Source organism: Ustilago hordei, assembly GCF_900519145.1.
Source record: "Ustilago hordei strain Uho2 genome assembly, contig: UHO2_contig_01, whole genome shotgun sequence".
NCBI classification, from domain to species: domain Eukaryota; kingdom Fungi; phylum Basidiomycota; class Ustilaginomycetes; order Ustilaginales; family Ustilaginaceae; genus Ustilago; species Ustilago hordei.
In genome coordinates this window covers 2,374,077-2,389,606 of record NW_024545270.1, presented here as the reverse complement: position 1 = coordinate 2,389,606, position 15,530 = coordinate 2,374,077, and the positions used below count along the sequence as shown (strand labels likewise).

General features: G+C 50.6%; 4 protein-coding genes across 4 annotated transcripts; 2 read left to right on the top strand and 2 right to left on the bottom strand.

Moving 5' to 3' along the window:
* Window positions 1-60: 60 nt before the first annotated feature.
* Window positions 61-5,211, bottom strand: UHO2_00639 (uncharacterized protein; the record flags this gene model as incomplete). The annotated part of the gene is made up of 1 exon (XM_041557259.1): window positions 61-5,211. The coding sequence occupies one exon, from the start codon at window positions 5,209-5,211 to the stop codon at window positions 61-63; it is 5,151 nt and encodes a 1,716-aa protein (XP_041413193.1).
* A 2,976-nt stretch (window positions 5,212-8,187) lies between these two features.
* UHO2_00638 (uncharacterized protein) lies at window positions 8,188-9,237 on the top strand (the record flags this gene model as incomplete). Its single annotated transcript, XM_041557258.1, has 2 exons — window positions 8,188-8,683; window positions 8,807-9,237. 2 exons carry the CDS (start codon window positions 8,188-8,190, stop codon window positions 9,235-9,237), a joined length of 927 nt encoding a protein of 308 aa, XP_041413192.1.
* A 2,183-nt stretch (window positions 9,238-11,420) lies between these two features.
* Window positions 11,421-13,452, top strand: UHO2_00637 (uncharacterized protein; the record flags this gene model as incomplete). The annotated part of the gene is made up of 2 exons (XM_041557257.1): window positions 11,421-12,753; window positions 12,857-13,452. 2 exons carry the CDS (start codon window positions 11,421-11,423, stop codon window positions 13,450-13,452), a joined length of 1,929 nt encoding a protein of 642 aa, XP_041413191.1.
* Window positions 13,453-15,088: 1,636 nt separating this feature from the next.
* UHO2_00636 (uncharacterized protein) lies at window positions 15,089-15,493 on the bottom strand (the record flags this gene model as incomplete). Its single annotated transcript, XM_041557256.1, has 1 exon — window positions 15,089-15,493. One exon carries the CDS (start codon window positions 15,491-15,493, stop codon window positions 15,089-15,091), a length of 405 nt encoding a protein of 134 aa, XP_041413190.1.
* Window positions 15,494-15,530: the final 37 nt, after the last annotated feature.

Below are 15,530 nucleotides of genomic sequence, written 5' to 3'. Positions count from 1 at the left end.
ATCACGTCATTTGCTTTGTGTATATCTAGCAGGTTATGTATGGAGAAGATGGTACATGCCCTACGGCGAAGGGCGATGACTGGTTGGCAGCGAGGGTATAGGCCTTCTAGAAGGCGGACGCATCGTTCTGTCTCTGTCCGTGGCATGCAGAACTCCCGCATCGCTGCCCTTTACTTCATCCTCATCCTCCATCTTGCCCCTTGTAGCATTCACATCCATCGAAGCGTGCAATGACGGCGCTCTTACCTCCCCAGCATCGGCAGTATATGCAGCTGCTCTCTTGATCTCATTCGAAATGCTTCTGCTTCTTGGGCTCATACCTCTCTGCAGCCCGCCAAATCCTGTCGGCAGATTAAGTGCAATCTTCTTCTCGATTGCTAACGTCGACTCAGGTGAGCCATCCTCGCCAGCTACCCGTCTGGAGCCCATCTGCGGCTGCGAATGTTGTCTCTGCCTCACTGCCTCGCCCTGCGGAAGTGGCTCTAGCGGCATAAGGGGTAACGTGCGGGTTGTGGGAAAGCTCGGATGACTGCCACCCATCAGTTCTCGATTTGGCGTGATGGAGCGGCGCGGCTGACCGAGACGACCGACAAAGTTGCGCATGGCAGCGCTGCTGCGGGAATTTGATGGCGTGCTCGCCAAAGACCCGGCTGAAGCGGAGGATGGAGAAGAGCCCATCATCGAAGTCGAGATCGAACGCTCATGAATGATGGAATGAGCAATGCTGCTGGACGATACATCTGCTGCATCGCGATTCCCGCTAGCCCCATTTGAGATCTTGCGTCGGTAAGGGGCAGAAGCTCGCATGCCTACCATCTGACCCAACGCTGAGCTAGGCAGAGGAGGCGGCATCGATTGAGGACTGTTGCTACCAACCGATCCGGGACTGCGTGTGCCTTCGCCAACGTGTGTATCCGAAAGAGTCCGCCTGACGGTTCTTTCGGCTTCTGGTTCGGCTTGCCTTTGGCTGAGGATGTCGCGAGCAAGCTCCTTAACCAGCACAGCATTGTCTTTGGCGCTCAGCTTCTCGACAACATCGTATACATTGAGCTGTTCCACCAGTGGCGATCGTGCATCGCCTTTGAGATCGCATATCATCTTGGTGATCCTGAGCAAGTTGAGCCTGACCACAGCCTTGGGATGGGAAAGTCGTTCCAGCAGTCGCTTGACGAACAGCGTGTTTCGCGCCATGGCAGCGACGATGCCGCTCGAAAGTCGACACATCTTGACAAACGGCTCGAGCAGGTTCTCAAATGAGTTGGCCTTGCTTGTCGCGAAAACGCAGAGCAACGACTCGATCGATGTGCTCTGCAGCAGCACTTCCTCCACTCGCGCTGTTTCGTCTTGCAGCCACACGAGCACGCTTTCGAGCGCTGACACCTGCCAGTACGGATCCTCGAGCAGCTTGAGGTAGAAGTGAAGACCGCGATGCTGCCAGAACATCTTGCGTGTAGCCTTGCCTGCATGAGCAAAGTCGCACAAGATCGGCAATGCGAACTGACGCAGCGGCGAATTGGTACGAGCAACTCGCAGGAGTTGAGGAATGATACCAGCCTGAGCAGCCTCTTCCTGCCGCGACTTGGACAATCGGCAGAGGTTGTACATGGTGTTGAGCACCTGGTTGGACATCTCTGTGCCATGAGGACCGCTGTGGTGTTTTGCAAGAATGTTGGTGAGGATCTCGATAGTATTTGCGTTCTGCATCTCGTCAAGGATCGCTGGAGACATTGAGAGGTTCTTGACAATCTTGAGCATCAACGTTAATGACTCGGGGCCGAGCGAAGACGCTGACCGCAGGATTCGGCGGAGAACGCTGCGTGTCGCGACCTGCTTCTTGAGGAAGTTGTCCGACTGCGAGTAGATGAGCAAAATCTGGAGAATGTTTGCACGCGCCTCGGAAGCATATTCGTCCTCTTCATCATCGATGACACTTTGCAGCGCGGAAGAGAGAGGCTCGAGGAGACCCTCCTGTGCGAGCATACGGCAGAAGTCGTTCCGTGAGGCCGGACTCTGCAGCTCCAGCACACTGCTGACGCAACCGACACCGATCCAGACTAAGTCTTTCTGCTCGAGGTAGTCTTCGTCGATCAAGTTGACCAGCGTGCGTAGTCCACGACAGCTGAGAACAAATTGGAGTGTCAGCCGCGAGGTCGAGCACATGGCAAAGACGAAGTGAGCAGCTTCCAGTCGAAGGTCGTGTGGCCATTTCTTGGTGGTGAAGGTCATGACGACGGGGATGGCGCCGATGAGGCAGAGGTTCTCCTGTGCTTCAGGGTCCTCAAAGATGATGAGGTTAAGGATGCCAAGCAGTCGAGTCGCCAGCTCGCGGTCCGCTGCTGCCTCCAACAGCTGGATGAGAGCTAGAGCACCATGAGATGCGAGAAGTTGTGCCTTCATCTCGGGCATGTCGGTCAGCACCTGATCGATGTCTTCACACACTTGCAGGAGCTCCTCGACACCAGCGGGTGTGTCAAGCGACTCGACGAGATCGGTGACGAAAGCACACATGCGAGCATGCTGATCGCGTGCAACGTTGGCTTCCAGGTCGGCTTCAGCATTCAAGCCTTCGTCAATCTCGGCGAATGGATCATCTTCATCACGCTCATCATCTCTCATCCAGGATCGGTTCGAGAGACGAGCAGTGAGCTGCAACGTGTTGCCACTACTAAAAGTGGACTCGTCCTTGCTGCTGCTGTCTTGATCCGGCTGACCGAAGAGGTCCGAGTAGTCTTCGGCAGAGTGATCTTCCGAGTACTTGCCCAGAGTACGACGCATTTGCTTCCATTTCTCATCTTTCTCGAGTCGCAGGGTTGCTTGCGGGCTGGCAGGGTTCGAAGGTGGGCGATTGATCGAGGTAGACAAGGAACTGCGCAATGCTTCGGACGAGGCCTGTCTGCGACGATCCGAGGCGCGAGAAGGAGAGTCTAGCTCAGCTTCGGCGACACTTGACCGCGTGGCCTTTGCACCAGGACTCGAGAGACGAGCAAGATCATTCGGATGGAAGAGACGCTTACCGACGCTGTTCTTCATCTGCAGATCACGAATGCGTCGGTTGAGGACATCTTCTTGCCCGTCCCCAACCAGGTCGGAGTAGTCGTCGCCATCGTCGTTCGAGAAGTCAGCCAGAGATGATGAGGTAACGTCCTTTGCAGGTTCTTTGGAGGAGACACGGACCTGTGGAGAGGAGGCAACACTTCGTAGGAGCGGGCCAGAGACAGGTCGGATCGTTCGCTGATCAAAATCTGCTTCGAAGGCTGCGTGGCGCGAAGGAGAGACAGAGAGGGAGTCTTGTGCATCCGGCGAGGCCGAGAGGAGCTGGGAGGGTTTGGCGGGTGTTGTGAGTTGACCGTTTTCCTGTTTGCCTGCTGCGCTTTGGGCTGCAATTGGACTGATGTAGGCAGATCCTTCCTGACCTTGAGACGATCCAGTCCTTTCAAGAGCAGCGATCTTTGTGGTGGTGATATCCTCCTCGAAGTCGTCGTCCCAGTTGTCGTCGACACTTTCCGGTTGCTGCAGGTCGGCGAGCTTGACACGATGGTCCATGAGCGACGTAGCTGGAGCTGCTCCCACAATTGGTGTTCGGAAGCCTGACCCATTGGCAGGTGAAGGAGGTTGCTTGACAGACGAAGCCTGACTGACGGCGTTGGCCAAAACGGCAGCGGTGTCGCCCTTCGAGCCGAGCAACTTGGACGCTGGTCTCGATGCACTCTCCTCTGATACCTCTTTCTGCGGCACTGCTGGAGGAGGACTGAAGTCGACAGGCAAAGTGGGTCGACTCGGAAGACGTCCTTTACGGGCAAGTGGCTTTGCAGTGCCCAACTCGGCAGCAATGGCGTTGACTCTGCGCAAACTAGGCTGCATAGGAACCCGGACCGTCTCAGGCTCCGAGAGACGCTGGACTGCCTGCTTTGGTGGCTCCTTGAGCGCTTGGTTCCATTCCTGGACACTCTTGACAGCTTCCTCGTGGGTGGAGTTGAGAGCGATGCCTCCACCCACTCTGAGGGAGCCACCTGCTTTGAGTTGTTCGAGCTGCTTGCGAGCGCTGACCATCCAAGGGTGTCGGTGCAGCTTGCGTGCTGAAACGCGCAGGTTGGCGTCCTTCTGAAAGCAGTGTAGCAAGAAATCTTTGACAACGGGCGAAGCACTCTCGGGAAGAGGCGGGCAGTCGTCCTGGACGATGCGGAAGAGGGCTGGCATTGGCGCGAGAAAGTGGTATGGGGGTTTGCCTTCGAGCAACTCAACGACAACACATCCAACACTCCAGATGTCACTGGCGGTGGTAGCGCCGCTCTGATCGATCACCTCGGGAGCCATCCAGTAAGGACTGCCAACGACTGCACAGTCGGTCATGGCTCCTGTCTTGGTCGCAACGCCAAAATCGGCAAGTTTGACGGAACCATCCTTGGTGGTGAGGATGTTTGCGCCCTTAATATCGCGATGGATGACACCTTGATCGTGGAGATAGATGAGACCTTGAAGGACCTGAGAGATGTAGACGCTGACGAGCCCTTCTGGGAACTTGCCGAAGCGTTTGCAAATGTTGTGAAGCGAGCCGTTCTCGCAGTACTCGAGGATGATGTAGAGGTAGTCCTTTGTTTTCTCTGAGCCCTTGTACTTGACGATATTGGGGTGATGAAGATTCTTGAGGAGGTCAATCTCTGACATGATCTCGCCTAACTCAGCTTTCGGAATGTTGCCGAGCTGAATCTGCTTGACGGCAACGGTCTCTCCATTCATCCAATTGAGTCCTCGGTAGACCGAGCCAAAGGCGCCGCGACCAAGACAGTCTCCAAGCTGATAGTTGCCGAGTGTCGTAGTGGACGGTGCATGTGCAGGCTTGGTCGCAGAGACAGAGACATTGCTGGTATTTGGTGATGGTTGCGAGGGTGTTACACTCGGCCTTGACAGGCCAGCGACATGACCTTGTTGTTGTGGCGGCTCCACTCGGCTGTTTGAGACCTTACGACGGCGGTCGGATGAGGTGGAGGGCAAGGGTGCATTGGCATCCACAGGTGCTGACTTGTGGCGTGCATCGAGAGGGATTGGCGTGGTACTGCGAGAGCTGTTTGAGCTGCCAGCATGCTGACCGGGCGGTGCTTGTGAAGGGAATCGAAAGATGGACTGCGATGGTGGAAGCACGTTGTGCGGGTGCGGAGTTGGACTGGTGGACGAAGCATTGCTGGCTCCGTCGAGCGAGGGACGGTGATGCATGTTGTGCACAGCGCCGAGCGAGATATAAATTATTGTTGGCGTTGCTCTTCTACGCAAAGCTAATTGTACATCACGAATGTTCCTGTGAGGAGAATGTAATGCGCAGAAGTCGTCGACACTTCCTCGTCGAATGAGGGTGAGGGTGTAGAGGCTGAGGGTGTAGAGGCTGCTGGTCGCAGTGCGGGTATCAAATCCAGATGCGGATTCGCCTTAAGTTTTGTCGTGATGGGGTGGATATTGAAAGGTGTCAGGTCTTGCCATCAGCTGAATTTGGTGGTAGTAGGGAGAAACGACGACATGTTCAGGGCTGAGTTGCAGTAGCGCCGCCCCTCTCTTTGACACTTCTGTGACGTGTGTGAGTATATTGTTGCATTCCAAAAGTCGCTCGGATCTGTTGAAATGTGAAGATGTTTTGTCCCGATAACTGGCGATCGGGGAGAGTCCGAGTACGATGTCACTACTGTTTTAGGGCAGAAACATATATACTCAATTGTCTGAAAGAACGTGGTGAGAGCCTAGTGCTCTCTCAGCTTGATATAAATACATTGTCGTAGTACATGCCGAATGTGGAAGCTGTTGTACTTAATGATCTAGCCTGACAACGAGCGGGACTGTGTTGTACCCGATCTCTGGCGAGATCGGTCATCTAACCGGATCGGCTCTGCCTGATCTCCGATCAGATCGGCTCTGCGTCACCTTTTAGCGTCTCACTGGATCGTAATCTTCAGCAGGATCGCCTGCTGCTGTGACTTTTCAGAAGGGACCAACACTTTCAGTTGAAGATGCGTCGGCATCTCAAGCAAGATGCACATGTTACGGCCGAGACACCGAGGCATGGGAGACTTACTTAAGTGAGAAGCACAATGAGGTACATGATTGTTGTCATGGCGACAGCTCAGTGGCACTCAGTATCATAGCAACACAGGAGTATGAATGAAGTGACACATCCTGTCTCAGATAGGACTAGAGTGGTGAATGGAGTATATATATGTGTTTGTCATTTAGGTTCACACTATGAAAACTAAGCATTACATAGAACACACAGCTGTGGTAAAGGGAGTCTGATTGTGACCCCAATAATGCTGAGTATTAATTGTTATCTTCAATTGATTAAGAGTCTGAAGAAGCTATCACCGAGCTAACCAAAACTCATTGACAACAATGGTAGAAGACTCCAAAATGAGGATCAAAGGAAGCAGAAAAGGCAAGAACACCCAGGTTCAGGTCAACAACGATGCCACAAATGAGAACAAGCCAGAGGCCATCGACAATGAAGCTGATGAAGACACTGATTCCAACTCTGACTTCGATAATGATGACAAGTGATATAACTTTCACACCCTAGCAAAGCTCCTCGAACCTGTGCCAAAGCTCATGTCATGCAGCTATTATAGCTGGAGTGCTCACATGAAACCTTTCCTCTGATCCATGCCCCATGTGATGAAACATCTCGAGGGAACATACAACAAGAAGCACCCAAAATGGAGCTGCTCCCTCGATGATGCTTTAATTAATGCCCTGTGCGGAACAATCGACACTACTGGAGAATACAATGTAAACTACCTCATTCTAGATGTAATCAAGGAGTACCTTACTTTCAACCAAGTATGGAGAAAGATCGAAAACAGTCTCACAAATGAAGCCACCAAGACGTCTCACAGACTTGCACTCATCTCGCAGCTCAATGACACAAAGATGTTTCACTTGGATGCCAGAAAGCTAATTCAAGAGATCTGGTCCATACAGACTGAAAGTAGCCTCCTCAGCAAACCATTCGCTGATGATACATTGTTCTCAGCTCTGCAGAAATGCATGATCTGGCATCCAGTGTATAAGGAGATGGTTGCCACCATCCATCAAATCGATTTCAACACCCTCGCCACTGCACTAAGCATCTGACAGACCACTGTCGAGAGCATCCCCATGCAAAAGATCAACCCCTGCCAAGCCAGTGCTCAGACTGCTGGCAACAATGATCAAAGCAAATGGACTGGAGAGACCGAAGCCAAAGCTGACAATAGCCACATGAGCCCGAAGAATGCAGCAAGATCACGCCGAATCCAATGCTGGATCTGCAAGTGACTGGGACACAGCATTAGTCAATGCAATGCTTCAGTTACCATTCCCAAAGACTCTCCCCTTGCCAAACTTAAATAGGAAGTGTGGTGCTCCCTCACCCTCTCACAAGACCCCCTGAACACCAAGGAAACAGCTCATTGGATCTTGGATTCAGGGGCGAGTTATCACATGGTAAACAACTATAGCATGCTCATCCACCCAAGAACTTGCCAAAAGTGGATAATTACTGCTGGAAGCAAGGTTTTGGAAGTGGCAGCTATAGGAGATGCAAGCATATCAACAGATTACAGGGAAATCTCCCTCCAAAATGTACTATATGTGAAGCATCTTAATGTTAACCTTCTGTCAACAAATTCATTAATGGATGAAGGAGCACAAGTGACATTGGATGCAACCAGCAGCCAGATTGTTCTAACAAATGGCATGACACTTAAAATTGCAAAGAATTGCAAGCAAGGACTTTTGGAGTTCCAAAGCAACACATGGCAAGAAAGTGCAATGGTCATGTCAGCATCACTGTTTGAAGGTGTTGATGAGGAGTTCGAGCATATTAAGAATGAACTGAAAGTTTCAAAGGAACAACTATGGCATGAGCATCTTGGACACCCAGGAAGAGACAAAGCCAGGATGATCATGAGTAAATTAAAGAATAAGCATACCATGCATCTGGATCCAAACACTGCTCTGACATGTGAGCAGTGCATACGATCCAAGAGCACAAGTGCCTGGATGGGGCAAGGTAGTGGCGAAAGAGCTGTGGGGCCCCTGGTTCTCATCCACATCAATCTAATAATAGACTCATCCCACGTGATGGAGTATATGTGCACTCTGGTGCTAATCGACGATCATAGCAAGTATGTGTATGCACAGCCATTGGTGTGAAAGAGTCATGCATTCATGCAACTCAAAAGGATTGTTTCATTCCTGGAGACACAGATGGATCAGAAGCTAAAAGCGATCCATTCCAACCAAGGAACTGAATGGAAAAGCAACGATGCATTAGAATGGTCATTAGAAAAGGGCATAGAGTGGCAAACCACCATGGGGTACAACAGCAAACAAAATGGGCAGGTGGAGAGAATGAACAGGACCCTTGGAGAGAAGATGAGAACATTGCTGATGCAGAGGAGACTGCCAAAGAGGTTTTGGCTGTATGTGATCAGAGCTGCGGCATTCAAAATCAACCTCACTCTGAGTGTTGATAATAAGTTCCCTTATCAAGCCATGTTCGGCAAGTCACCAGAGCGAGCTTTAAGACTCCTACAAGTGTTTGGTTGTCTGGCATGGGTAAACATACCCAAAGTCAAATGGGACAACAAGAAACTGGACCAGCAAGCTGTTGCATCCATTTTCTTGGGATACAGTCTAGAGAGAAAGGGCTGGCTATTCTACAGTCCAGACTATAATCCAAACATGTTCTGGAGCAATTCAGCAAAATTCATGGAATCAAAGTGCTGGTCAGACAGAATGGAGTGGTGACTGGTCGACACAAAGGCACCTCCAGTGATGATGACAGAAGAGGATTTTGAAGACCTAGGATATAACAAAGAAAATATATTTGATGAAACAGATGAAAGGCCACTACAAGAATACATGGGTATGGAGACAGATTCAGAAGAAAGGTTAAGTGGAGGAATGGCAGAGGTGATGGAACAGGGATCAATTGCCAAAACTCAGTTTGACAGTAAATCCTTTGGACTCATAGTGATGCAACCGGAATGGAGAAAGAACCTGGACCCAACCATACATGAAGCAATGAGTGGAGAAGACAGAAAGCACTGGGAGGAGGCCATGCAAAAGGAGCTGGATGGATTAGAAGTGATGGGCACATGGGAGATCGTTGACCTCCCAAAGGGTGCAAACACTGTCGACATGCATTGGGTACTCAAGATCAAAACCGATGCAAACCTCATGCCAACAAAGTTCAAAGCCCAGCTCATGGCATGAGGTTTCACCCAATGCGAGGGCATCAACTACACAGAGGTCTTCACACCAGTCGCACCCATCCAATCCATTTGAGGGGTGATCACTGTTGCAGCAATACAAGATTGGGAAATAGACTCTATTGACATAAAGCAAGCATACCTGAACTCTACTATACACCACAATGTATATCTAAAGCCCCCAGTAGGAATCAAGATACCACCTGGAAAAGCATTGAAGGTAGTGAAAGGACTGTACAGTCTGAAACAATTGGGCTGAGAATGGAACATTGAGTTAGACTCACATCTCCAGATGATTGGATTTCATTGCATGCCAAGTGCACCATGCCTATACTCAAGGGGGACAGGTGACAAGATCACAATCATTACAGCATACATGGATGACATGCTGATAACATCACCCAGTCATGATGAAGTAGACCACACCAAGCAAGAGATCATGGACAAATGGGAAACACAAGACAATGGAAGGATCAAAGAATTTCTGGGTATCAAGATCACACATGATAGAAAATGGAGGAAGATATCTCTAGGTCTAATGGCATACATCAAAGAAATGGTGAACAAATGGTTAGGAGGAACAAACGAGAAATCTTGGGTACCCATGCTAAGTGTAGTGAATGTTGCTGGAGGCGAGAGATGTGATCCTCAGCAAGCAAAGAAATATCAAGAGTTGGTTGGCCAACTATTATGGGTCTCCAACACAGCCTGACCAGATATTGCCTTTGCCATTGGCATATTGTTGCGATACATGTTGATCCCAATCGACAGTGCATGGAAGGCAGCCATTCACATGGTAAAGTATCTGAACCAGACGAATGGATATCAGTTGCACTTAGGAGGGGAGACAAACAAGCACTCAGATACACTGGTAACAATGTATACCAATGCAAACTGGGCATCTGACCCCACAAATGGACAAAGGAGTACTTCAGGGTTGATAACATATGTATATGGATGTCCAGTAAGCTGGAGGTCTCATGTTCAAAAGTGTGTGGCACTATTGGCAGTTGAAGCCGAGTTTGTCACTGCTTCCGAAGCAGTGAGAGAAGCATTGTTCTTTTCATACCTGCTCTGGGATTTGGAGATCACAAACGTTTGGCCTGTACTATACACAGATAGCCAGGGGTGCATGCAGGTGAGTAAGGATCCAGCCAAACATTGGAAGTTAAAGCACATTGACACATGGTATCACTTCATCCACAATCATGTGCAAGAGGGCAATGTGGAAATCAAACATATCGGAACAGCAAACAATGTTGCAGATGTCTTGACAAAACCTTTACAGGGTCTCAACACCTCACGATTAGCTAGGATGATAGGGCTGGAGATCCCACTGAAAGGGGGAGTTGAAGATGCATCGGCATCTCAAGCAAGATGCACATGTTACAGCTGAGACACCAAGGCATGGGAGACTTACTTAAGTGAGAAGCACAATGAGGTACATGATTGTTGTCATGGTGACAGCTCAGTGGCACTCAGTATCATAGCAACACAGGAGTATGAATGAAGTGACACATCCTGTCTTGGATAGGACTAGAGTGGTGAATGGAGTATATATATGTGTTTGTCATTTAGGTTCACACTAAGAAAACTAAGCATTACATAGAACACATGGCTGTGGTAAAGGGAGTCTGATCATGACCCCGATAACGCCGAGTATTAATTGTTATCTTCAATTCTTTCGCTTCTGCTGTCACGCAGTTTCAGAACAAAACACACACACACACACACACACACACACACACACACACGCGCACAACGGCAACTCTGACGCGTCGGTGAAGACGATTCGAAAATTTACTCAGCTTTGTTACATCGTGTATCCTTTACAACGAGCGTAAAAGGTCGCATGTTCCTGGCGAGACTGTGCTCGTGCATCTCTTCGGCGAGGTGAAAGGGTTGCCTGGCTTGGACTGAATTAAGCGCCAACTGATAGGTCTCAGGCTGTGTAAAACCGCCATGTCTGACGGCTGGCTGCCGAACGACTGTATCAGAATCCGAGTGCACGGTGACCGCAAATTGCAAGCCAAGTTGCACTTCAGTCACTTCGCCCTTCGATCGACGGACTTGACCTGATATGGACTTTTGAACTTCGCTCATCTGAAAGCTTCATCACTCGCTTCCAAGTCGATCTCGAAAGGATACCCACGGTATTGCATCTGCAGTTGATGTGAACCCGTTACCATGTCGAACCAACATTCGAGGTCTTCCACTCCACCTTCCAGCGAGGTTGAGCGCAACACCTACGCCAATGGTCCTGGTTCTGCTACTCCAAATGGCCACGGACACCGTCGACAGCGGTCAGGCACGCTCAGCTCTATTCGATCTAACGGCACAGTAAGAGCCCCACTTGTCTCGATGGATCAAGGTACATCCCCCCTGGCAAAGGTCGGCATCAAGGGAGATGGTCTCATGCTCTTCGTCACCTGCTTCGCCTCACTAGGCGTATTCCTGTTCGGTTACGACCAAGGTGTCATGTCCGGAATCATCACAGGCCCCTACTTCAAAGCATATTTCGGCCATCCTACATCCTACGAGATCGGCACCCTCGTTGCTTCCCTTGAGCTCGGTGCATTGGTGACGAGCCTAGCCTGCGGTCGACTCGCAGATATCTTTGGACGCAAAAACACACTCTTCTGGGGTGCCGTCATCTTCTCTGCAGGCGGTGCCGTTCAAACCTTTACTTCGGGTTACGACTCCATGCTCATCGGACGTGTCATCTCTGGTCTAGGAGTCGGTGTGCTCAGTATGATCGTTCCGACCTACCAATCCGAGATCTCACCTGCAGAGAACCGTGGTAAGCTCGCTTGCATCGAATTCACAGGCAATATCATCGGCTATGCCAGCAGTGTCTGGGTCGATTACGCAGCATCATTCATCGAAAGCGATATGGCTTGGCGCTTGCCCCTTAGTTTGCAAGTCATAATTGGTACCACATTGGCAGTAGGATCCGTTCTGCTGCCAGAGTCACCTCGTTGGTTGCTTGACAAGGACATGGATGAAGAAGGAATGCGGGTGCTTGCTGATCTGCATGGTGCGGGTGACCCCAGCGAACCAAGAGCTAAGCTCGAGTTCAGAGAGATCAAGGAGAACGTCCTCTACCTTCGCAAGCAGGGCGACAACTCATACAAGCGCATGTTCACTCAATACCGCTATCGCACGCTCATCGCTATGTCCAGTCAAGCATTTGCGCAGCTGGTTGGCATCAACAGCGTCTGCTACTATCTTCCCATGATCTTGGAGTCGGCTGGGTGGATTGGAAGGGACGCTCTTCTGATGACAGGTGTCAACGCTATCATCTACACTCTTGCAACGGTTCCGACGTGGTTCTTGGTCGACCTTTGGGGCCGTCGTGCCATCTTGCTGTCAGGTGCTGTTGGATGTGGTGCTGCACTGACAGCTTGCGGATACTTCCTCTACCTCGACAAGGACTACACACCACAGGCTGTTGTCGGATCTATCATCGTATACATGGCCTGGTTCGGATACAGTTGGGGACCCATCCCGTGGTTATATCGTAAGTTGTTGGTTTATGAGCCCATTTCTACTATTATCTGGGTCTCTCCGAGCGACCGGACGCTGTATACTGACCTCATCTCCCTCTATTACGCTACTGACAGCACCTGAGATCATGCCCCTTGCATTCCGAGCAAAAGGTGCATCGCTAGCAACAGCAACCAACTGGTCCTTCAACTGGCTCGTCGGCGAGCTGACGCCCATTCTGATGGAGAAGATCGGCTGGAAGCTCTACATCATTCTCGCCTTCTTCGCTCTCCTAGCCTTCATCGTAGTCTACTTCGGATACCCAGAGACATCAGGTGTACCCTTAGAAGAGATCGGTGCATTGTTTGGAGACGAGATCACCGTTCCACAAGACGACGATGACGAGTCCGACTCTGATGACGATGAAGAGAGGGCAGAAGAACGCAGACGACGACGAAGCATGAGCGTCGATGGCTCTGATGGAGAAGGTTATACTACTCGACCGATCCGACGATCTATCTCGAGTCATCCGCGCCTGCAGTCGGAAGAAGAGCGGGCTGCAAGAGCCGCAGCAGCGAGAGTAGCAGCGGAAGAGAGGAGAGCTGCTCAGTCGTTATTTGGTCTCGGTGGCAGTGGGTCATTTGGTTGGATCGGGAGGCTGTTAGGAGGTGGAAAGAAGGATGAGACACCAGACAGGAGGTTGTATGAGGAAGTCAGGAGGGATGAACATTAGGAACTCGGCCTTTTCGATTCAACGCATCACCGCAGCAGGAAGAAGGAGACAAGCAGGAAGGAGCATGATGGAGAGAGCATGCCTTTGCATGTTATGTCCCAAATGCATCGTCTGTCTCGCGAAGAGGAGAGCAACTTTGTTGTAGAGGATGATGAAGAGGAGGACGATATGGAGTGGGAACAGCAGAAGGAGTTGCAGCGGTGATGTAATATCTGAATCGAAAAGGCCAGTCTCTTCTCTCTCCAGCATCTGTATCCTCGTACACGTCTTCTTCCTTGCTGGTTCGAAAGAGTCTTGTACATACATACCCAAAAGAAGCACAAACAATATACATTGCATTCAATCGTGGTCTGAGAAGAAGTATGAGGCTGTGATGAACAGAAGAGGCTGACCTGAATATTGTTCGCCTGCATCAGCACGACCACAGCGAGCGCGGACTGAGGGAACTCGACACCAGACTGACGTCTTGAAAAGGGTGAGAGGAGCACAAGGGTGAGTTGATTTGAGCGAGCAAGAATGCGGCAAACACTGGAGCTTTCGGAAAGTGCGTTGCGATCTTCATCTTCGAATAGAGAGCGAAGACCTTAGACTTAAAGATGTCTGAACGTAGGCGGCTGAAGAAGAGTGTTGGGAGTCGACACTGTTTCTTATTGCCATGTTTCCCAAGCACGAGGACGTCTTGTGGTTGCTTCAAACATAATGTTGGATGTTCTGCTCGAAACCGGGAGCGTTTCGCTCGAGAACAGAACAGCGTCGAGTGAGTCCCATTGACAGACGGAGCTTCAGGAGTTGGAGACGCATCCCGTTTAGACTCAATCGCACGAAACAAAACCTAAAAAATATAACCTAACACGAACAAACTAAGTCGATTGCAGGCAAAGACCCGTGAGGTCCTCGAAGCCCGCCGTAAGAGGGGGCCGGTCGAGCGCAGAAATGAGCGGCAAGGGAGGGTATACAGGGAGGGCAATAATCGACGAACCAGACTGCTAATCATACGCCTTGGCTTTGGTGGAGATGATGGTAGTGAAGAGAGGAGCAGAGAAGCGGAGAGAGTTGTGAAGAGGCTTAGTTAGAATTAGATACACCACTCAGGAGGCCACGGTCAGGCACTCCTTTTTAATCTGATGCTCTATGTGTAAAAGGCATAAATTGTGTAAGGAGGTAACAACTAAGCTAAGAACATATATATGTATTCTCTGCACCTGACTGTGCTCACTTTGTCGAGTCATGCCCATGTGCCACATATCTTCTTTCATAAGTGTTGTCATATCAACATGTCCCCTCCATACCATGGTGTCAATCCTTGTGCATAGGCTGTGTTAGCTCCCACTAGCCTCTCCTCTTGCCTGTCCTCCTCATCACCCGATGCCTTCCTGATTCCCCGATCCTGTGAGCTCCCATTTACTATGTCATGCGTTAGCGATGCCGGTGCCTCTTCAACTGGCTTCTCCGCTCCGCTCTTCACAAAGCGGACTATTTTCGATTGCTGAGTCCAGCCCAGACGCGCACGCCTACATGACTGATCACGTGATGCAAATAGGAGTAATGAGCGCGAAGACTTCAACTAACTATAATACAGTGTGGTAGAGTGTTCGATGCTAAGTACGAGTCCAGATACGCTTTGCTTCTTTCGAGCTTAAAGGACTTTGGATCCATCCGGGTTCCTCTCCCCATTAGCGAGCTGTTGAGCAGCACGGTGCTTGCTACCCTTCAACTTGTTGAACCCATCAGCGCCCACATCGATGGTCTCCTTGCGGTGGGCCCGGTCCTCATGCCCGAAGAACCACCAGCCAATGAACGCGAACATGACGCCAACAGATGGGACTAGGACTCGAATGGTTGAGCGGGTGCGAGCGATGTTGATTTCGGGCGATGGGTGGGCGCCGGGGACAGGGTTGTGGGAGTGGTCATCGCGGAAACCGGAGACTGTGTCTGGTCTTGCAGAGAGGACGCGAGGTGTTGTGGCGAATGTTCGTCGTGCGACTGGTGCAGAAGCGCGGAGACCGGCGCGGGAGATGAGAGCTGATGTCGAGGACAACATTGTGTATATGTTCTAGAGGTAGTCTAGTTTGGGAGGA